Source organism: Alligator sinensis, unplaced genomic scaffold (assembly GCF_000455745.1).
Source record: "Alligator sinensis unplaced genomic scaffold, ASM45574v1 scaffold520_1, whole genome shotgun sequence".
In the NCBI taxonomy this organism is placed as follows: domain Eukaryota; kingdom Metazoa; phylum Chordata; order Crocodylia; family Alligatoridae; genus Alligator; species Alligator sinensis.
In genome coordinates, this window is record NW_005842064.1 from 1,268,117 (window position 1) to 1,289,949 (window position 21,833).

The 21,833-nt window shown below is 48.6% G+C and overlaps 1 protein-coding gene and 1 non-coding gene across 4 annotated transcripts; one reads left to right on the plus strand and one right to left on the minus strand.

The window, feature by feature from the left end:
- The first annotated feature begins 4,571 nt into the window (after positions 1-4,571).
- Positions 4,572-4,643, plus strand: TRNAQ-UUG. The gene has a single exon. It is a non-coding gene; the product is annotated as a tRNA-Gln (tRNA).
- A 7,481-nt stretch (positions 4,644-12,124) lies between these two features.
- GNGT2 (G protein subunit gamma transducin 2) lies at positions 12,125-21,788 on the minus strand. 3 transcript variants are annotated; one of them, XM_025203763.1, is made up of 3 exons: positions 21,659-21,788; positions 14,306-14,395; positions 12,125-12,963 (listed from the first exon to the last, which is right to left on the minus strand). In XM_025203763.1, exons 2-3 carry the CDS (start codon positions 14,387-14,389, stop codon positions 12,838-12,840), a joined length of 210 nt encoding a protein of 69 aa, XP_025059548.1. In that variant the 5' UTR covers positions 14,390-14,395; positions 21,659-21,788; the 3' UTR covers positions 12,125-12,837. The 3 variants fall into 3 exon arrangements, with proteins under 3 accessions (XP_025059548.1, XP_006023367.1, XP_006023366.1); XM_006023305.3 differs by lacking the exon at positions 21,659-21,788 and adding an exon at positions 21,061-21,149; XM_006023304.3 differs by lacking the exon at positions 21,659-21,788 and adding an exon at positions 16,303-16,423.
- Between the last annotated feature and the right edge of the window lie 45 nt (positions 21,789-21,833).

A 21,833-nucleotide genomic window follows, 5' to 3' on the forward strand; every position in this document is an offset into this window, starting at 1 on the left:
TTTGTACCCCAAACAATTAGGGTCCAGATAAAGAATTACATTTTTAGCATCCCACATTGGCAGACATCAACAAGTGAACTGCTCGGTCCACCCCTTAAAAATTCTGGGTGAAGAATAAAAGTCAAGCAAATATAAGCTTTGCCAGTAAAAAGTTGCTGGCAAAACAGCCTTGGGACTGGGAACAGCCCTGGTTTCTTGTTCAGAGCAAATCCATCCACAGGATTTCCTAATTTAAGCAAAAAAAGCTCAGCTCATTAGTAGCTCAACCATCAAAAGTTAGAAGTCAAGGCATAAAACTGTGAGGGTAAATAACAAGGGAGTGGTCTGTTTCCATCTGTTGTCTCTTGTTTTATTCTTAGGCTCCAAGCTCTTTGGGGCTTGTTTGTTCTGGGTCGCACAATGCATAACACCATAAGTCCCCAAGGAATGGCCAGATCATCTCAGTGCTATACTAATACAAATATATTAGTATACTCAAGAAGTTCCTAGCATTGCCAGTAGAAGGCAGCAGTGCATGCAAATAAGAGCCAAGCCACTTGAACAGTCTCCACTTTCAAATAAAGCAGTGGTTCTCAAGCTTTTATAACTCCAGGCACTCATGGATGGACTAGAGAGTGGCCTGAATAGATTCAAGGCACCTCTAGGAAAGTGCCAGCTGTTAGTTGTCATTTGTTGTTTTGAGTACAGAAAAATAACAGGAGTGAGAACCCAAAAAGTCCACAGCAGGGCAGAATGTTTTTAACTCTACGGATTTCCGTTTGAAATGTTATGTGTTTATCTTGTAAATCCTATTTTCACACCTGACAGTGCTAACATTGCGTGGCACCCCAGAGCACCCTTGAAAGGATCTTGAGGCAGTGTGGAGTGCTGCAGCACCCTGACTCGGAATCAGTGCAATGAAGGATTTACTTTCCTTTGTTGTAAACGTTAATTTGGAGAAGCCTGCTTTTTGTGGGCTTCCTGTTCTGTGTTACTGCAGATTGTGCAATTCCTGTACAAGTGTGCCTGCATCTGCTAGCCAGATGTGCTAGTGAGCCATACAGCCCTGTAGTTTAGGGTAAGAAAAAGTGAATTATTTGCATCAGCCTAGGTTGGGTGATTAGCAATCTCCTTAAAGGGCAGTGGTGTTAGTCATTGCAAAGGTGAACAAGATGCAAATTAAGCTGTGAGATCTTAGAAGGGGGAGGGGTGTTGACTAGAGCAGGATTAGGGTGGTTGAGTCACTCATGACTAGGACTGTGCAAATAACCACGTTACCCACCCTCTAGTGTAAGGACACCCCCCCCCTGTACTCCCTGACTGTGAAGCAGTGACTTAGGGTGAGCTGTCATGCTGAGATTCTAATGCAAGAAGGATCTCTCGGCTCACGATGGCTAAAAAGATGTCACTTTTCTCTCAGGACATTCTGCAATCCTACATACAAGCCCATTGTTCCACTTTAAGTACCAGCTACAAACATTTGGCATGGGCTCAGCTGTGCCAGGATATGATCTAACTGATGGGCAGGTACAGACGTCACCTGGGGCTGTTGTCCCCAGGACTGGGCCCTTGCTGCTCCTGGGGTCTCAGGTGCCTGGCTGTGACCTAGGGGGATCCAATAGGGTTCCCTTCCCCTGCAGCATGAAACATGCCCTGGAATCATCTTTTTAGGGTGGCTGGAGAGCATTGGCAACCCTGGGCTGTGGGAATCATGCCCAGCAAGCAGGCATCCTTTGTTCTAAGGAGTGACAGACTGTTAAAAGGAATAATGTATTTTAGGTACCTGGAATGCAACAAAAAGCAAGGACGTCTGTTTGCTTGCAACTCCTGCCACCATTAAATTTTTTTATGAAGACACAAAGGGCAACTTCTGTTTGCACCCCAAGATGACATTTTTTCCCCCAGGACAACTGGGGTTAATTTGAGTTCATTGCCATTCAAGCAGCATGTATAAATGACTGTCCCATGCCTGTTTGGATGTGAGTCGAAGTTTGGGGCAATCAGACCTGGGATAAACCCACAACTGGTTTTACTTTCACTCTGCCCTTGGATAGAGGCTACAAGGCTTGAGAACATGTGCACTAGTTCTGACCATGTTCCTGTGGCCTGACCTGTCACCAGTCTGTCATGCCCTGTGTTTGCATCACTGCTGAAAATGGACCTTCAAAATTTTTCCAAACTTCAAAGGAACATGAATGGTCCTGATCCTTGGTTTTGTCCAGCCCAAGGTTCTGGGGCTGTTTGAGAGCTGGGAGTCAGGACTTGACTATGCAGTTAAGAGGAAATAGTACCCTATGGGACACTTATTCTGGAATAGCTATTCTGCTCTAAATTAACACACTATCCTAAGTGTTATTTAACACCTTCTCAGTGGGCTCTGGCAAGCACAGAACAGCCAGAAGGCAACATGCTCCACCGTTGTCCATTTCTGACTTACTTCCTATATCAGGATCAGGCTTCAGGGCCCTTGGGCTAGCAAGAGAGACAAACAGGGAGTGAGGGAAGCTGCATTGCTAATAGGTTCTTATTTGCCTGGACTGGGACTTGCATGCAAGTTGAACAAGCATTTAACTAGTGTTTAGGTTTTAACATACTCCTGAGACCCCAGGTGATTTGCTTTGGGACATGTTTAATGTAGCACATAGGGAAAACTAACTAAAACTGGGTTCTGGGGTAAATGGTAGGAGTGTTAAATTCCTAGACCTTTTGCTTTGAGAAGAGGTGGCGTTAATGGAAGATGACAGGTGTAAAGATGTCTCCAGGGCTGTCAGCCAGACGGTGAAAACAGCAAACTTTCCCCTAAGCTAAATGCCATAGGGTTCTCAGTCCTGGAAGTTAATTGAACAGAGACCCTCAAACTCAAAATGAATGGCTAGTGACAAGATGAGGTTGATATCACAGGGAGAAGGTCTGAGGTGAGAAGATATGGAGAGAAGATATAGGGCTAAGAATGCACAGAGACCTGCTTCCACAGCAGGAGAGTTAGGATTGGGGATTTAACAGAGATCTGCCCTTTGTTTTTTGGATCAGGCGGCTGTAGGCAATGCCTTGCCTGAAGGTGCTAACAGTTTCAGAAAACCCCTGTGGTCTCTTGCACTGGATGAGGTTGAGCTGCTGTGAGAGAACACACAGTGTTGCATTTCTGAGGCCAGAGAGAAGACATCCTGTGCCACCAGGGCTTTGTGGCTGAGGACCCTGACAGAAGCTCCTTTTCCTTTGTGTGTCCTGTATGAAATAATGCACAGGCCAAACCCACATCTGCAGGGTTGGGCAGGGTACTGAGTGCCACTGATGAGCCATGATTTATCAAGGTAAAGGATTCCCCTTCAGGGTGGTCTTAAGGAGTCTCTTTCTTTGGTGAGAAAGGAGTTGCTGCCTGATGATGACCCATCCCTTGTCTAAACCCATAGAGCAGCGATTCTTAACCAGGGTGCATTGGCCATGAGATGCTTTTAAGTGTCATGGGGGTGCTGTTAGGTGTGCAATCACCCACACAATTCACAAAATATATCCAAAGTTTTCCAGTAAGGATCTATAGTGTCCAAACTATTCTGATCTGTTGTGGGCCTTCTGAATTCTTTGCAGGAGAAGAATTGCTCTTTTTTTTTGCCATTGTCCAAAAAAAAAAGACTGAAAACTGAGCTGGCATTTTCCTAGTGCCTTGATTCTAATTAGGGGGTGCCTTGAGTCTAAAAAAGATTGAGAGCCACTGCCATAAAACCTGTATTAACTCACAGACTGCAAGTTCCTTTACAGTTCTGTGCCGTGGGGACTGCTTGGGGCTGTTCTCACCTTAGTGGCAACGTGAAGAGGGGAAGGGGCTATTGCTTTTTGGGGGGCATGGTTCTGAAGGAGAGATGGAGCGTTTCATTAAAACAAGTGCAACAAAATTGTTCCTCAGAGGAAGATGCTAGTCGCCTGTGAGGTTTGGTCCATGCCACCAAGCAGGGACATTGCACTTCCTTTCTATTATGCTACTAGGTAGTTTGTAGCTGCGCTTTCCAACACAGCACGGAGATCGCTGTGGCTGTGGTTGCAACACTGCTGCATCAGGGAGGATCATGCGTCAGGGACAATCATTGCTTTTTCCAGGGCTGTTGTTATATAGCAAAATCCTCCTTTTGCTGTATATAAATCCAATTGGATTAAAATAAGGAAGTGAGGGAGACTGGGCCTTCAAGGTGCCCTTGAAGACATCGGCACCTGCTTGGGGGGCTTAGACAGCACCCCAAGTGCCACTCTAATCCCCTTCCCCATCAGCTGCTCTGCTTTCTGCTCCCTGCCCTGTGTCCCTGGCTGCTCTGCTTTCCGCTCCCTGCACTCTCCAGCCCCAGGGGTTGCAGCTTTGCTGCTGAGACCTTCCCTGGTGGCCCCCTGACTCCCTGCTCTCCCAGAGCAGGACTTCCTGGGGAGATAGATGGCTCAGCTCTGTGCAGCAGAGGCATTACTGCAGCTGGCAGCTACCTTCCTGCACCCCTCCCCCCATAAGGGTTTGGTGCATACACCTTCCCGACCCCAGTTCCTGTACTGCAGGCAAGGCTGGGCAGCGAAGGTGGGTTCAGTAGAGTTTCCACAGCGCAGAACACCCAGCTGGTCCCATGGTGTAATGGTTAGCACTCTGGACTTTGAATCCAGCGATCCGAGTTCAAATCTCGGTGGGACCTCGAGGACTTTTTGCCACACAGGCTTGGACAGTGCAACGGGGACCCCGCTTGAGGGGCCAGGGGCCACGCCGGACCCTCGCTGCTCGCGCCAGGGGTGGGGGGGGATGTTACACCAGACTCCGTTTTGGGCGAGCTGAGCTGCCGCTCTACTGCGCATGTGTGGGGGCGGCGGAGGCAGCAGCTGGCTGGGAAAGCTTCGTTCCGCACGGCCCCGCCCCCTGCATCTGATTGGCAGTGCCCGCCTGCCTCGCGCTGCGATTGGCTGGTCGTCAAGGGGAGTCCGGCAGCAGTCGGGGTTCGGCGCTCCTGCTGCCCCCCTCATCTGGGCACTGCGCGAGCGTCGCTCTTACCGGCCCCCCCCCGGGGCAGGGCCTGGGTTGCGGGCTGGGACGGGGCGGCGGGTCCCGCCTGGGGCCAGCCTCCTCCGCAAAACGTGCCGCAAACGAGCCTCGAGCCCTCCCCGAGTCCTCCGCCACCCCTGCCCGATCTGCTGCTCTGCTCCCCGCTACGTTCCCTTGCCTGCCTTGCTTTCTGGCTCCTGCCTTATGCTCCCTTCTTGATCTGCCTTCGGTTCCCTGCCTGGTGACACTGCCCGTGCTGCAGCTCCGCTTTCTGCTCCCTGCCATGTTTCTTCATCGGCTCTGCTTTCTGCTCCCTCTTGTGTCCCCCACCTGCGCTGCTGCTCCTCTTTCTGCAGCCTGCCTTGTGTCCCTGGCTGCTCCGCTGTTTTACTTCCTGCTCCCTGCCCTGTTTGCCTGTCTGCTCTGCTTCCTGCCATGTCCCCGTCTGCTCTGCTTCTCGGTTTTCTGATTCCTGCAGTTTCCCCATCTGCTCTGCCCCACTTCCCTGTCTGCTGCTTCCTGCCTGCTGTACTGCTCTGCTGTCTGCCCCCTGCCCTATCTGCCACTGTGCTGCTGCCTGCCCCCTCGCTTATCGCCCACCTCATCCAGGTTGCCCATGCCACTTGTGGCACTAGGCCACCCCTGTGCTGTGAGACCTTTCTGGGTGGGTTGCGGGGGTGTCAGACAATGTTAGCACTGTTAGGTGTGCAAACATGATTCACAAGTTAAACCCAGAGATTTCAAATAAGATGCCATAGTGTTAAAAACAGTCTGACATGTGGTCTTCCTGAGTCATTTGCAACAGAAGCATTGCTCTGGTGTTCTGTGGTCAAGTGTTGCTTTCCAAGGGGTGCCTTGAGTCTAGCAAAGTGGGCTTTGAGTTTAGAAAGGCTGAGAACCACTGCTCTAAACAGCCCATAAGAATGGGGAAAATTGTGTTGAGAGGGAGGAAGAGGGCAAAGATAAGGTAGCATTTCTTCAGCCCTTTTGTCTTTTTATGCAGCCCTGGGGTGCCTTAGTAGCACATCTGAAGTTTCAGATGCAGGGTGCTGTGACAGTATGTGCAGTGAAGGGTTGGTAGGGTGAGAACCGTTTGTTTTTCCTGGCCCGTGGAGAAATCACACTGCCCATAGGTGGCAGGTGGTCCATGGATTCCAGCCCGGGTTCTTGTCACTTCTGTTGTGTGCCAGTGGCTGACGTAGGAGACAACAGCTTGTCCTTGGCAGCAATGCCTGCTGAAAGGGCCACACTCTTCTTGACCTCTGGGCTGGGGGGGCACAGCGGTGGCAGGAGCACAGCGGCGATGGCAGGAGCACAGCAGCAGTAAGCGGTGAGCTCCCACAGACACTGCTGGTGGTGTCAGCAGCAGCGGGGGGTGGCAAGCGCTGACCAGGGGTTGGCGACCACCTGCAGACACCGCTGGCAGTCTCATGGGGTGGGGAGGGGTGGCAAGCAGCGACTGCCCACAGGCGCTGCTGACAGTGTCAGCAGCACCTTTTCGTAGGGGGTGTGCGTGCACCCCCTACACGTTGCCAGTGGCCTTTAGGGCAGGTATCTGAAGTGCAGTTGCAAACTCCTGTTGCTTCCTCCTATGAACAATGGCTAATTAACAACAAAGGAGTCCCGCAGGACTTGCCCCGCAGAGGAGGCTGAAAATAGGGAATTAGCTCTTTGGGGGACATGTTGGAGAGAAGAACTGAAAGTACTAAATCACCCGAAGGAGACTTTCGTTCTTAGGGTGACTGTTCATTTCCATGAACTAACCTATACGAATTTGCCACTTGGAGCATGGTTCTACCCTTAAGAATATGGCTGGATTAATACTTCCCATATTTATTCAGCTGACCCACCCTCCAGCCCTCCCTACACACAGCCAGAAATGTTCAAAGCCAGAGCTGTTCAGTGACGTCAAAAAAATGTTCTCACTCTCAGCTGGGCTCAGACGTGAAGCAGAGTTGTCTTCATTCACAGAACTGCTGCGCTGTGCCCTGGTACATCTGTGCTGCCCTCAGTGCAGCTCCTGAGCTTATGAGGACAGGCTTTGAAGAGCAGGGAGGTTGGGGGATTGCAGTGGTGGGTGCGTCTACATGAGACACGTTAATACACGTTAGCCTAATTTAACGCACATTATGGGCACGCATCTACACATGCATGCCCTTAATGTACATTAAAAATGGTGAAATTAGGCTAAATATGCCTAAATTTGATACCTGCAAATGTAGGTATCAAATTTAGGCACATTTAGTTAAAGCGCATTAATGCGCTTTAACATTACTTTAGTGCCGGGTCTCCCCAGCCACTAGGGCAGGGGTAGGCAACATTTTTTGGCCGGAGCGCTGAAAAAAACACAATGTCTACCTTGGAAGGTGCTGGAGTGCTGGCATGCCAGAAAAACAACATGAGGGCAGGGAAGGGGGCGGGGGGGAGGGAGGGGGTACATGGCAGGATGCACTGCATATTAGTATATTTCATAATCATAAATGTTGCCTTTGTTGTTGTATATTCCTTTTTTGTTGAACATGTTGCAATGAGAGAGAGAAAAAAGAGACAAATAAGAGAAAGAGGAGAGACAGAGAGAGAGAGAAAGAGAAAGAAAAAAGGAGAGCAGAAAGAGAACCAGACACACATGCACACAGAGAACCAGAACACACCCAGAACAGACACATGCACACACACATCCGAAACCAGACGTGTGCGCACACAGACACACAGAACCAGACAGAGGCAGACAAACACGCAGAACCAGATGCGCAGGTGCACGGAGCCGGGCTCCTGGGTCACTGGACAAAGTCCGACCCAACAATGCCCTGGTCCTGCCAGAGCCCCTGTGCTTCCCCGGGGGGCCCCCAGGCTGCAGCACAGGTGGCTGAGGCCCCAGCCTAGAGCCTGCCCAACCACCCACCCACCCACCCCACACAGTTAAGCCCACAAAAGGTGTGGTGCTCCTGGCAAGAGGCAGCTCCAGCCTCATCCTGGTGGGGGGCTGGACCAGGGCTGGGCTCAGAGGGGGGTGAGAGTCAGTTAGGCTCAGCTGTAAGCCCTGCTGCAAGCAGCCCGGGCTCCATGGTTGGCAGCAGCTACCAGAGCCTGGGCTGGATGCAGCTGGGAGGCTGTAAACAGCTGCTCCGGGCTCCAGCATTAGCTCCATACTGGTGGGTGCACGTGCACCTCGGAGCAGACAGTGGGGATAGGGCCTGAGGCAGCACAGCCCTCCTGCTGTCCGCTCTGAGGTGCATGTGCAGTAGCCACCAGCATGGAGCTGATGCCAGGGCTGTGGAGCCTGGTGCAGCTGTTTGCAGCCTGTCCGCTGCCTGCTGCAGCTGCCCACAGCCGAGGCTGGCTACAAACAGCTGCGCCGGGCTCCAGAGCTGTCATCAGCTCTGCGCCAACAGTGGGGGAGAGGCCGGGGTTACGCTGCCTCAGGCCGCTCCCTCACTGTCCGCTCCGAGGCACGCCTGCACCCGCTGGTATGGAGCTAATGTTGGAGCCTGGAGCAGATGTTTGCAGCCTCCTGGCTGCAACTGACCCAGGCTCTGGGTAGCTGCTGCCAACCACAGAGCCCGGTCAGCTTGTAGCAGGGCTTGCAGCTGCCCAGCCACCTCCTGGGAGCAGCCCGGGCTTCGTGGCTGGCAGCAGCTGCCTAGAACCCAGGCTGGTGGTGGTGTGCTGAGCGAAATGGCCATGCATGCCATGCTCAGCACATGTGCCAGAGGTTGCTGACCCCTGCACTAGGGACACATGGCAGGACTGCAAGGACTTGGCACTAACTTTAGTGCCAAGTCCCTGCATGCATAGGCATTTGCCAAACATCACTTAATGCATACTATCTTAATGTGCATTACATTCAGTTGCACTTAAATGCACGTGTAGATGCATCCAGTGTGTACCTGGCTGGTTCTTGATGCCTGGCGATGTTGCCCAAGTCAGGCATTCTCCTACAGAGATAGAACAGGCCTCCTGGCTTCAGCTGATGTTCATATTGACACAAGATCAATATGTTGTTTGTTGCAGAGTATTTTACCTCAGTACTCTGCAACAAACACAATTGTGCACCTGCCTGTTTCATAATGGCCATGGGTGTAAATAGGGCTGTGCCATGCTGGACACATGGTAACATCTTGATAAGCAGCATGTTGTGTTTCAGCCTGGAAGGGTGGCTTTTATCATCTACGGTGTTAATAGCTTGCTTAATAGATTGCATCTACAGAGCCTACTGCCTGCTGTGTGTGTGATCATATAATGCACATGGTCCTGGCTGTTCAAAATCCCATTGGCCATGTGGGAGAGTGCTGCCCTGCAGAGTGCTGTGCTCCTGCAAGGCAGGCAGACTCCATGCGCCAGGGCTGTGTTGCATGGCAGTGGCCAGGAGTTACTATGGACTTTGCTGGCACAAGTCGATCAGCGCCTCGGCAAACTTCAAATAGCTGGTTGTACTCTTGCTTCCTCCACTGTTGGTAAATCCTTGCCCAGTCCAGATGCCAGGCAAACAGGAAAGTCCCAGAAATCTAAATCCTTTTAAGACTGATTATTTCACTCTGACGCAGGTTGCAAGGAGTTTAGCTTTGATTAATAGGTCAATCTTCTTTGAGAACAGTAAAACCTAGGTATATTTGATTTCTCTTCTTCCTGGATTAGAAGCAGAGATGAAAAGAAAAGCTTTAATCTGATAGTGGGCAAGTTTAATTTTTTTGTGACGGAAAGGGTGGCTGGTCTTGATAAAATAGGAGGTCTCTTCTGTCAAAAGCTGAGGGGAGGGGCAGGAGGAACCAGGTCTTGCTTTCAACCTTGTCTTGATTAGAAAGCAATATATTGTGCCTGCCTATTGGAGAAGATGTCAACTGCTTGCCCTTCAGTGCCAACGGGGAAGCTGAACCTTGCTAATCCTTGCTCTGGCAAAATTTCCATTAATTTCAATGTGTGTCTCTCTGGAGGAAAGGCTGGGTTTTGCCCCTCCCCTGTCCTCTTCCCACCTCAGGTTAACTGAGCTGAGCGTCCTGTGCTCCCAGCTGTAAAATTAGCTTCTCGAAACAGCCACCATCACCCAAAGAAGACAGAGGCAACGTTTAAAATATTCACAGTGCAGTTTTATTTATAGGCTACAAGGGAGGTAACAAAACAGCTTTGGCTAATTACTGACAATGCACAGCAAATGAAGCTGCTGGTTGCAGAGGAATGACATAAGCCCCAACTTGGCTCTCCAATACTAGCGCATCAGGGTTCCTATCTTCTAGGAGAGCTAGGCTCCTTGGTGATGCATTTGGGGCCTGATTCTGAGAAATGCTGAGCAGCCTCAACTTCTCTAAGGTGCAGCACAAGGCAGGACTGAGCCTTAAATAGGAGTGAGTGGTGGCTTAGCAGAAAGCAGTCATGTAAGGTGTACAAGGATTTGCTAAAACTAGCACTACAGAAGCCACTTCTAATATAACTTCTGCTTTGCTGCTAATGAATCAGGAGCTGATTCTTTGGTACATCCCAGCACAAGGACAATTGCCACACACAATCTTTGCTACTGGCACCTAAAATATACCCCTGCTGCTTCTTCCCAAACATTGCTATCATAGGAGTATGGATCATTCCTTCACTGAAAACACATGCATTGTCTCTGCTCCTTCTGAGTCTTACGGTGATATGCACATGACTTAAATCAGGTCATTCGTACCTCTGAAGTAATGGGTTTTGTAACAGTTGCTATAGGAGAGACCTTTGCAAAGATATTGTAGGCTGTAGCTGGGGTCTGTGTCATGGTCTCGACTGCCTGTCTGACTCAAAGGGGAAGTGTGGTGAGGTAGACAGGAAGCTAGGATTCCTGGCTGTCTTATTTTTCAGTACAAACTGTTGTTGGCCAGTGACTCTTCTTTTGGGGCTTGTCAGAAATAAACCTAGGTACCCACAGTCACACCAACTGTTCTGGGAAGCTTTTATCTGGGGGCTGCAGTGTTAACTAGATGAATGGCATCAGGTAATGGCCTAGGAAAATGGCAGAGCCAACATCCATGCCACCCTGGCAAGGCCTCAGAAATCTCCTTTAGGATCAGGAATGTCATTCAGTGCTTGGCTTTTCTACTGTGCTGCCAGCTAAGTGTGGAGCAGCTGATCAGTAGCCGTAGATCCTGCATACAAGCCAAGCCAAGCCAAGCCTTCCCATGGTAAAGGGAGTAATGACTCCAGATTACTACTCCCCTGGGAAGGGGAAGGGAGGAGGGCTGAGTGAGTGGAGACCCTCTCCTCTAGGTCACTTTTTGTTTCCAAGGTTCTGAGCCTTGCTGTCTTTCCCACCCCCTCAGCTGCATTAATCCAAGTGCTAACTCAGGAGCAGAGGACACTGGCTGTAACCAACACAGGCATGGTGTGAAAAACTGGCAGTGGTAAAATAGCCCAACCTGCCCTAATTCCAGCCATCCCCCAACACCAACTCTATACATCCACATCCAGTAATACTTGATACAAATACATCATCATTTACCATTTAAACTTCATGCAATCTTTTCATATACAAGAGGAGCAGGGTCAGGATCTGTGGAAGAGGTCATTAGAAGCCAACCTTTGTTCCCTGCTACCGTCCCTAACCGTATGAAGAATTTGCTAAACATCAGATGGGATAAAACTCGACCTAGATGCAGCGCAAAGAGGGCAGCAAGCCTTGTTCCTTTCTTGTGCCGCTCCAAGAGATTGTGAGCCACTTAACACATAATCTGCATATAAAATGAACTGTTCCAAACAGGAGATTTTACCACACCTTCAATTCTCCTATGAAATACGAATTTTCATTTCTACCCAGGAGAACTTTTCCAATCTTTTCTCCTATGCCTGAAGAAGGGTGTTTGTGCCCAAAAGCTTGCAATTAAAGAATTATTTTTGAAAAAAATCTAGGTGGTCTAATAAAAGGTATCGCCTCTGCCACAAGTTCTGATTCCCTTCTACCTAACGCATAAGAGTCTTATAGCCATGTTTCAGGCAGGCAGAAAGCCATGCCATTGCAATGATTGTCAGTGAGATCTAGTTCACAACCAGGGTGGGGAATTGCCTGCAACTTTCCCCATCATAGTTCCATTTCCCCATTGTGATCAAAGTTGACTTCTAATGACCTTTTCCACAGACCATGACCCTGCTCCTCTTGTATATGAAAAGATTGCACAAACATTTAAATGGTAAATGTTGATGTATTTATATCCAGTATTACTGGATGTACAGATAGCTGAAGTGCCTTTGAGAAGGGGAGATAGAATTTATGTTAAATATGTTGTTGTTAAGAAATTAACAAAAATAGCTGGCCACCTGGTTTATGAACATAATGAACAGGTAAATGTATAAGGTCCTTTCAAATTCTTGGGATTAATTTATAATAATGCCTAGTGCCTTTTGAAGCCTGCATCTCAATGTGCTTTACAAGAGGCAAGCAAGCATCATCATCTGCATTTTACAGATGGGGACACTGAGGCACAAGGATTAAGTGACCTGTCCAACATCACACAGCAATGTATTGAGTTGGGGAATTGAATTGCACCTAGTACCTGGGGATTCAATTCTGCAGTTAGGAGTGGAGGGAAAGTCAAATAAATGCTACTAAGACTACAGCCCTGCAGGTCTCTTCAAACCCATTCTGCATGTGTACCTCAAGCTGAAATTAAATAGGTGGGGATGCCATAAAAATAGGTTGCCTTCTCGCTGCTGAAGGTAAGCATTTCTTCAGTAGGGTGTTTTTTTTTTGTGGTCTGTAAATGTGCTATGTTTCATGAGAATGTAGTTTGGGGCTGTTCCACTCTGCAAAGATCATGCTATGGGACAGGCAGAATACTGGCAGTCTGGATTTTGCAAGAGGAAGCAGTTGCATGTTTGTCTGTGAGCAGTGGGGGTCAGTTTATTATACAGCCTCCCTTCTCTTTAAAAGGATTCTTGTCCTCAGGAATTCCTTTCAACAGAGGATCCTCCGCTGCCATGGATTCTATGTATTCCACGAGCTCTTTGCCCGTCTTGGAGATCTGGAGAGAGAGAGAGAAGCATCTCTTTTTTGTCATGGTAGCAAGGTCTCATTACAGACTAGATCTGACCTAAGGTCTCCCTGCTCCCTTCTGTAACAGGCGCCATAGTCTGATGTTTCAGGGGAAGATGCAGGAAGATAAAGGGTAATCTGCCCCATCCCCCAGCCCTCTCATTAAGAGACCATCCTCTAATGTCTAACTGTGGTAGCATGTTGCTTTATATCCCCACTAAATCCTTCTCTTAGCATTATTGATTAGAACTGTGGAGATCCCTATTAAAGCAACAATCTCGCTTTTTGATGAGAATTACTTTTTGCAATCAGGCTGTTTCTTGGCCCTGCACCAGGAATTTCCCAGAGCCCCAGGGCTTGATCTAGCACGGCTGGATGGCTCATGAAGTTTCATCAGAGCAGAGGATGCTCAACACCTGCAAAAGTTCCTTGGCCATACCATTTTAGTTGCACAGCCAGGATAGTCTCTGCAGATGCTCTCTCCAATGTTGTTAGAAACTCGGGCCATGCTAATGTAATATGGTTCTGCTTAGCAATTGTATGGTGAATGTTGGATATTGGCCAAGATTTTTCATTCCTCTAGTTTACTAACCATGGCTGGTGAGGCCATGAGAAGGAGTCCATGGATTGTGCTTACTCCCCTTTCAATTAAAAGTTTCCCCATTTAAAGACATGTGATCGCCCACAAAGTTTTGAAGTTTGATAGTCTGTTGGGTGTTGGAACAACCTCTCTAGTCCACCTAGCCATACGCACCCCTGCCAGTGTAGGATTTTTCCCCTTACAGTGTATGATGATATTGTTGTTATACAGTGCGACTGAATTATTTTTATGGAGTCTCCCATAAATGATGCAACCATTTTTTGAGAGGAAGAGGAAGTGTCAAGTGCAAGGTTGCCTATGACAGCATCTAAAATATACTGTCCTTACAATCTGTTATTATCTGATCTCGCTGTTCATTAGGTCATGAAGGGATCTTGCAAATATCAAAACTCCCAAAGGCTTCAGCACAGAATGGAGTCAGGCTCTTTGTGCACCTAATGGCACGACAGGCCAGATTTTCAAAAGATCCTAGCATGATGGGTGCAGACCATCATTATGAAGAACTGCTAGGACCCAAGCCTTTACCCCCCACAAAGTGACCAGTCCTTCTAGATGCTAAGTACCCTGTTCCCATAAGGGACTCAAGGGCAACCAGTGCCTTGTGACAGTAGTCTATGTCGGCAGACTCAAATTGGGCTCAGTTGGCAGGCAGAAGAGACTCTGGTCAACTAAGATCTGTAGTTACCCCAACACTGAACTTGTCCAGTGTGTGACTAATAGAAAGAGTTACCATTTGTCTTTCATTCTTCACCTCCTTTTTCAGCTGGTCAAGTTCCATCTTCCGAAGCTCTTTCTCCGTCATATCTTGGGCCATTCAGTCCTGCAGTCATAATGAAAGGCCTGTCACTATGCCACATACATTCACTAAGGCAGACCAATATTAGTATCAGCCCATCTTCTTTTAGGACTTGAAGTCAGAGGCCCAGGACAGTAGGAAGGATTTAGGCTCTCTGCTTGCCCATTCATAGCCAGCATGGAAATGTCCATCATGATTTTTTCCAGCATTCCCTACAAAAGATACCCGTTTTTAAATCTTGATGGGCTGGATCCTCAGCTAGTATAACTGTGCCATTTAGGTAACACAGGAATTTCTATGTTGGTTCAGACTAGTAATCTGTCTGGTCCAGTATCATCTCACTAGTACAAGGTATTTCAGAAGACGTAGGAAAAATTTGCAGCAGGTGCTTATGGGGGATCCTAGCCCCTAAAAAAATCCTTCTGAACCCCAGGAGCTAGAGGTGGGATTATACCCTGAAGCACAGGGGTTGACACCCCTTCCTAAACTCTCTTGTTCCAATATTTATTACAGATGAACATTTGTATAGTAGCTCTTGAAAAGAACCAGTGAACCTGTTTCTTAGAACTGCCCATGTCTCTTCAATTAAGAGAGTGGTTTTGTTGCAGACTGTTTTTTCTGAACTCTGAGCGTACCACACTGAAGGAAGGATATCACAATGGGTTCATTACCGAGATGCAGTTCCAGCTAAATGTATTAATACTTTGCTGTTCTCCATCCAAGAGTCCCAAAGTGCTTTACAGACATTAATTAATTAAGCCTCACAATATCCTGTAAAGAAGGTAAATGTCATCCCTGGTTTACAGACATGGTGACCTGAAGTACCAAGATGGTTCTTATGGCTTTCTCCAGGTGGGTGTTAGAGCTGGGATTAGAACCAGAGTCCTGGCCCTCAGTATAAAATCACAGCCTAAGTGATAGGCAATCTGAGAATCTGGTGTGGCTGCTTGGTGGAGAGGCTAATTGGAGTATTTCACCAATCATTTCTTCCCTCCTTTTTCTCAGTTTAAGCCCAACTCAATATCTAGTGCTTTTATGGTTTTCATGCAATGTTTTGGTTGCTAATTTTCCTTAACAGAAGAGTATTAAAAACAAACTGGGTACTGAGAACTGTCCAGAGAAACTGCAATTGCTCCGAGTGTCTGAATATGTTGCTAGAATGCACATTTGATATGTATTATTTCTAAGAGATGATCAGATGCAGTTTGAGGCAAATGCATCTCAAACAGAATCCTATCTATGAAAATAGAACAAGAGAGATTAAATTTGTGGATAAGTTAGGGCTTGGAAAAGGATTGGAAATTTTTAGGAACAATCAATTCACATGACAAAATCTCTATTAAAGCACTACTTGACTGGGCTTCTGGTATCAACAGGCATTAGTATAAATGAAGGTTGATGGAATGGGTCTGAGGTTTAGAGGTAGTTCGTAGAGACCTCTTGAGGAAGAAGGATCTCTTTAAGCAGAAGTTTGTAATTGCTGTTTTTAGAGTATTATTCAAAGTATCAAAATGCACTGGCCCACGCTACAAACTATCCAATTGCATGTCTAGAATCAAAAGGCAGTTTGGAATTTGAGCACTAAAAGGTAATTAAGTATAAAGCCAATAGATTCATTTTAATGCCTTTGCTGCAAATTCTTCTGGTAGCAATCTTAATTTTTCTAGCACCATGCCTGCTGTTTCAGTAAAATAGACCAGCTCTCTCTCTCCCTTCAAGTCCTGCCGTCTACAGAGAGCAGCAGATGAATCCAGTGAAACTCTCTAGCTAGGATAGTTTCTTACTTGTCCTACCCTGACATTTGTATCAGCAAAAAAAAAAAAAAAAGCAAGCTTCTCTAAATGAAGCAAGAAGAGAGCTCATGGGGCCAGCAGATGCCCCAACAATATCACCTGTATTATGAAGCAGGGTCGGGGGGAAAGGGCACTTACCTACAGGGTGAGGGCTTCTACCTCCAAAATGCCGAGAGGTTCCAGACATACACGAGTACAAGCTGCAGGGAGAATATCATCTGCCCTTGTCTGCTGCTTCCACTTGAAGACTCCTTATTTACCAGATGGCTGAGAGAGCAGATGTCTTCAACCCCCCCCTAATCTGATAATAGACTCAGTGTATTAAGCTGATCAGGTGTCATGCATTAACCTCAAAGCTTGGGGTAATCAGGGAGGGAGCGGGAGATGTACAACTAAAGCTGATCAATAATTTCATAGCTGATAACTAATGGCTGCTTACAATCAGCCCAGAAAGCCTCTCCAAGCTGGGGAGTCAAACTCTGGAGTTGAGTTCAGAGGATCTTCCAGTGATAATGCACTCAGTGTCAGATCTGGTCCTGGTTGGTAAAAATAGTTGGTGGAGACAGGCAAGACTTGCAGTTTGGAGCAGAGTCTGATGGAGAGAGACCATCTGGCTTCTTGGGACCATCTTAAGCCACTGCTGTTCAAATGCTTAAGTGAACTGATGCTGGCAGATGTGTCTATACTACATCTGCATATGCCTCCCTATATTGGCTTCAAACTAGCGGGCTAAGCTACTGCTAATGATGTAGCCATGACAGTACAGTGGTCTAGCTTGGTAAGAAAAACCTATCCAGAACGCCGAGTAATACTCAGGTGGCCACCCACCCAGACCTCCACTGTCAGCCGCCTGGGTGATGTCTACAGGGGCTGCAACTTCCACAGTATAGATGCACCCTAAGTCCAGTTCCCCATGACCAGAGGTTGCTAATAGCAAAGGTGCTTGACCCCCAGAATGGTCACAGCCACAGGTGGCATTGACTGGCTTCCTAGTCAGTCTCAGCAGAGGAAGAGAGAGGTTAAATTACATCACTTGGCTGATGACAACAATGGTCTTTCACGGTAGGCTGAGGATTGATTTGGTGGCTGTCATAAAAATGATTGTTCTGTTTGTTCCAGAGATGGAGGACTTTGGACACCAGGATGCTCAGTCCATTTCATTAGGACTCTCCACCCATGTGCACCCTCATGCAGATGAAGCGATCACCTTCAGGCCTGTTCATTTAGTTACAACAGAGCCCAGCACTTCCTTGGCCTGGAGTAACCACCCCCATGCAGTTTTCACCATGAATTTATGTGCATGGTAAAAACTGCAGAGTGTTAACCACCTTCCAGCAGATTTCATTTGTTCATCATGGGCCAAACTCACTCCTGGTGTAACTTGACTGGAGGGCTGAATGTGAGCAGACGGCTAGGCACGTGCATTCATTCTCCCTCAGACAGCCACGATGGGGCAAACCAGGGAAGAGAACACCTCATGGAAGTGATGTTCCATGACCGATGAGAAAACCAGTGGGGCAATGATAGCAGAAATGTGGTTGCGTATGGAGCTAGGACTAGCATCAAGGAAGCCTTCCTTGTCAGAGATGAACATAAATGTTCCCTTCCCAGATCAGCCCCCTGGCAGCAGTTGCCATCTCTCCCTTATCTGTATCACTTCTTCAGCCAAAGGTCTTCCCAAAGGTGGAACATGAGTGTAACAGAATTGTACCTTCTTATCCAGGGTTGGGCAAAATGCGGCCCACGGGCCAGATGCAGCCCGCCAGGCCATTCTATCTGGCCCGTGGGGCCCCTAAAAAATTTAGAAAATTAATATTTATCTGGCCCTGGCTGCCTGTCATGTGGCCCTCGATGGCTTGCAAAAACTCAGTAAGCAGCCTGCCCAAAATAATTGCCCACCCCTGTTCTTACCCCAGGCCTGACTCTGCCCTGGAGGCATGGCTGAAGCAGGAAGCAAGGCTCCAGCCCTTGGGATTGCAGGGGAGGGAGTTGACTGCTTTTACTCTTTGCCTGGGCTCTTGGTCTTGCTGGAGATTAATGGTACAAGTGACGTGGCTATAGAGTTTGTCAGGGCAGGCTGTACGACTTTGTGAAACCAGCCTCTGAACACACATTTCAGCTACAGATGGCTACTTGACAGCACAATGTGCTCCCTTGGGAGCATAAACTAACAGGCCAGCAGATGCCCACACCATGTTAGGGAGGACTCTAGAATATATTTCAGGTCAGAGAGAGTTGCCTATTAGGTAAAGCACTGCCCTGGGTGACTGCTTAGCCACTCTCCCCCTGGAAAATGTATGATAGTTATCTATCTGCCTCATCTGTCTGAAATTTGCCTCAACCCCAGGGACCTCTGGGTGTCCACACCTGCAAAAGGGCTTTGAAAAACTGGCAAGCTTTTGGGGACAGGAATGGTTTGTCTGAGGGTCTGTACAGCACCTAGCACCATGGGATGCTGCTCTCAGGCTGGGCTGTTTTATCATTATTATTGGTTTCTCCCTCAAGCTTTGACCCTTCTTAGACCTTTTCTTATAGTATTTTCACTCAGGGCTAAGGTGAGAACTGTACTACTTTATAGAATCATAGAAAATTAGGTTTGGAAGGGAGAAGATCTCAGGAGGTCATCTAATCCAACCCCCCGCTCAAAGCAGGGCCATTCCCAACTATACCATCCCAGCCAAGGCTTTGTCATGTCTTAAAAGCTTCTAAGGATGGAGACTCCACAGCTTCTCTGGGTAGGCTGCTCCAGTACTTTACCTACCCTCCTGGTGAGAAATGTTTTCCTAATATCCAACCTAAACTTCCTTTGTTGCAACTTGAGACCATTGCTCCTTGTTCTGTCATCTGCCATCACTGAGAAGAGTCTAACTCCATCTTCATAGTAACCACCCTTCAGGTAGTTGAAGATTGCAATGAAATCCTCACTGGGTGCATTTACATGTTTTATTAGCATGCAGCAATTAGCTCCAGCATGATTGCTCCTGAGCATGCTGTTTGAATGTGGGCCCAGGACTGCAGCACACTGAGCTGGGTTGGAGCAGCCACAGCTGGCAGGGGCCCCAGGGGCTCAGCCTGCCAGTCCAGGGCTCCTCCAACCCAGCTCAACATGCTGCAGAGGGGCTGGCTGGGACATGATGGGGGCTTTAGTCTCAATCCTCCCAAACTTGGGGATGGGGCCTCTTCTATCAATGGGACATGTTTCTGTTCCTCCTCCTCTGTTGCTAGGGCTCCGTATCTGTTCTCCAGGCAAACCACTGCAGGTGAAGATGAACATTTCTGCTTGCTGCCAGAGCTCACAAGCTTCCAGCTTCCATCTTTCTGGGAATCTGTGTCCTCTTCCCTTCTAGTGCTGCCTCTGGCAGTCCTCCCTCCACAGTCCTAGAGGTATCCTCCAGCACTGAACTGATGAAGTCCTCATGGCAGAGGATGCTTCAGAGCCTTGCCCTTAGGCCTGTGCGAAGCGGCTAGTATTCTCTTTGGATTTGACCGATTTGGAGGACAGTGATTCAATTCAGCGATTCGGCAGCGGCTGAATCTCCAAATCATCCAGGCCAGGCCCATGCCCCGCCCCTCTCCCAGCCCAGCAATGGCTGCCCCAGCTCCCAGCACCTGAGGGACAGCACCAGAAGGTACTGCTTACATTGCAGGCACTCCCTCACCTGGCTGTCACTGGAAGGAATCTGCAAGCCACAGTGTATGCAGTGCCAAACCAGGACCTGGGTGGAAGCCTTGATTGTGAGCAGTCCTGCCTGGACAGATGCAAGCAAAGGAAGAGCTAGCAGTGGCAGTGGCTCTAGAATTGCAACATCCTCCAACCATTTCTCTGGGTTTCTTAATCTACCGCCTCTGCTCCTACATCTCTCCTCAAGCAGACCTTCCCTAGCAAACTCTCCTGTAAGCTAGCCTGGTCATTGCTCCTTGGTCCTGAGAGGTTCCTTTTTGCCTGCTAACCTGCTTCCTCTCACTAAGCTAACAGCGAAGGAAGGCGAGAGAGAGTTTCCAGGTAAACTCCCTAGCAAGCTGTCCCTCACTCTGGACTCTAGTTAAACAAGGAACTTAAGTATTATGCTTAATATACTTATGCTAAATATATATAAATTAGTTACTCCTAATTAAAGAGAGTGCTTAATTAAAGGCTCCCCTTCAAAGAGGGGGGCAGTAAACTGACCTGCAAACTGTTTTTTGTTTTTTTTTTAAATGTCATGTCTTGGGCCAAATCAGTTTGGAGTTCTATCGACTGAGCAGAGCTCAATCATTCAAGTCTGTGTGGTGCTACCTCCAGCACGTATAATAACTTCCCAAACTCTTCTGCCCGAGACTTCAGATACGCCCAAATCTATGGCAGGCGTTCTACATGCAAGCCCCAAGCCTGGTCGCCTTGAAGTTCAGATGCCCCCTAGCCTCGCTTGCCCTTACCCAAAAGGGGCAAAGGAGGAAGTTAGAGGGAAAGTCCAAGAGCAATCCCCCATCACCATAAATTGTGTAGCTGATATTCTTGCATTTGGAGGCATTTGTAGACTCTTGCAGGGATCAGGGACAGAGGGCAGGGCTTTGCCCTCTCTAACTACACCGAGTCAGGCTGAGAAGAAGGGTATCTGCCCTGCCAGGTAAGTAAAACCACCTGGGCAGAAAGCCACATCATGGTTTCTCCCCTGCCAGGAAAGAATGAACTTGCAAACTGCCCTGTTTGCCATCCCTCCTGTTCACTCAGGGAGTCTTCTTTTACACCCTCCGGGCATGGATTGGCTCCACCCCCTCGCTAGGGCTTTTGTCAGACACAAGCAGCAATCACCCAGCTAGCAGCTCTCCCAGCTGCTCAGGGCATATGCCCAAACACACAGCCCACCAAACAAACACTCAGCAAACCAAATATGCAGACAGCCCTGGCTCACTTACCTGCTGCGAGCAAGATCTGGTGCTGCTTCCTCTTTTCTTTCTTCCTTTTGCTCCCAGTAAACTCCTTCCAGACTGCCCAGTTTGCTGTCCCTGGTCACTTAGGAGTCTACTTTTATACCCTCCTGGGCCTGGACTGCCTCCACCCCCTTATTAGGGCTTGTGTCAGACATGGGCAGCAATCCCCCAGCTAGCAGTGCTCTCAGCTGCTCAGAGCACATGCCCAAACACACAGCTCACCAAACAAACACTCAGCAAACCATTGGCGATGCGTAGGGGGTGCATGAAGGTGCATGTGCGCTCCCTGAGCATGGTGGTGCACCCCCTGCGAAAAGGCACTGCCGACACTGCGGGTGGTCTGTGATCGCCACTGGCGCCGCTGCCAGCAGTGTCTGCAAGTGGTCACCAACCACCAGTTGGCACTCATCACCCTCCCCCCTGCTGCTGCTGACACTGCCGTGGCTGCCTGTGGGAGCTTCTTGCTTGCCACTGCCACTGCCACTGCCACTGCCTGCGGGAGCTCACCATGCACCCCCAGCCTCTGAGGGCATGTGGTGTTCATGCAGCAAACCAAACACACAGACAGCCCTAGCTCACTTACCTTCCAGGAGCAGGATCTGGTGTCTGGCTCCTCTTCCTCTTTTCCTTCTTCCTCTTGCTCCCAGTGAACTGCTTACAAACTTCCCTCTTCACTGTCCCTGTCCACTTCCTTCCTGGTTGCTTGGGGAATCTCCTTTTATATCCTCCTTCATCTTGCCTGTTTTGTGGGTGAAGTG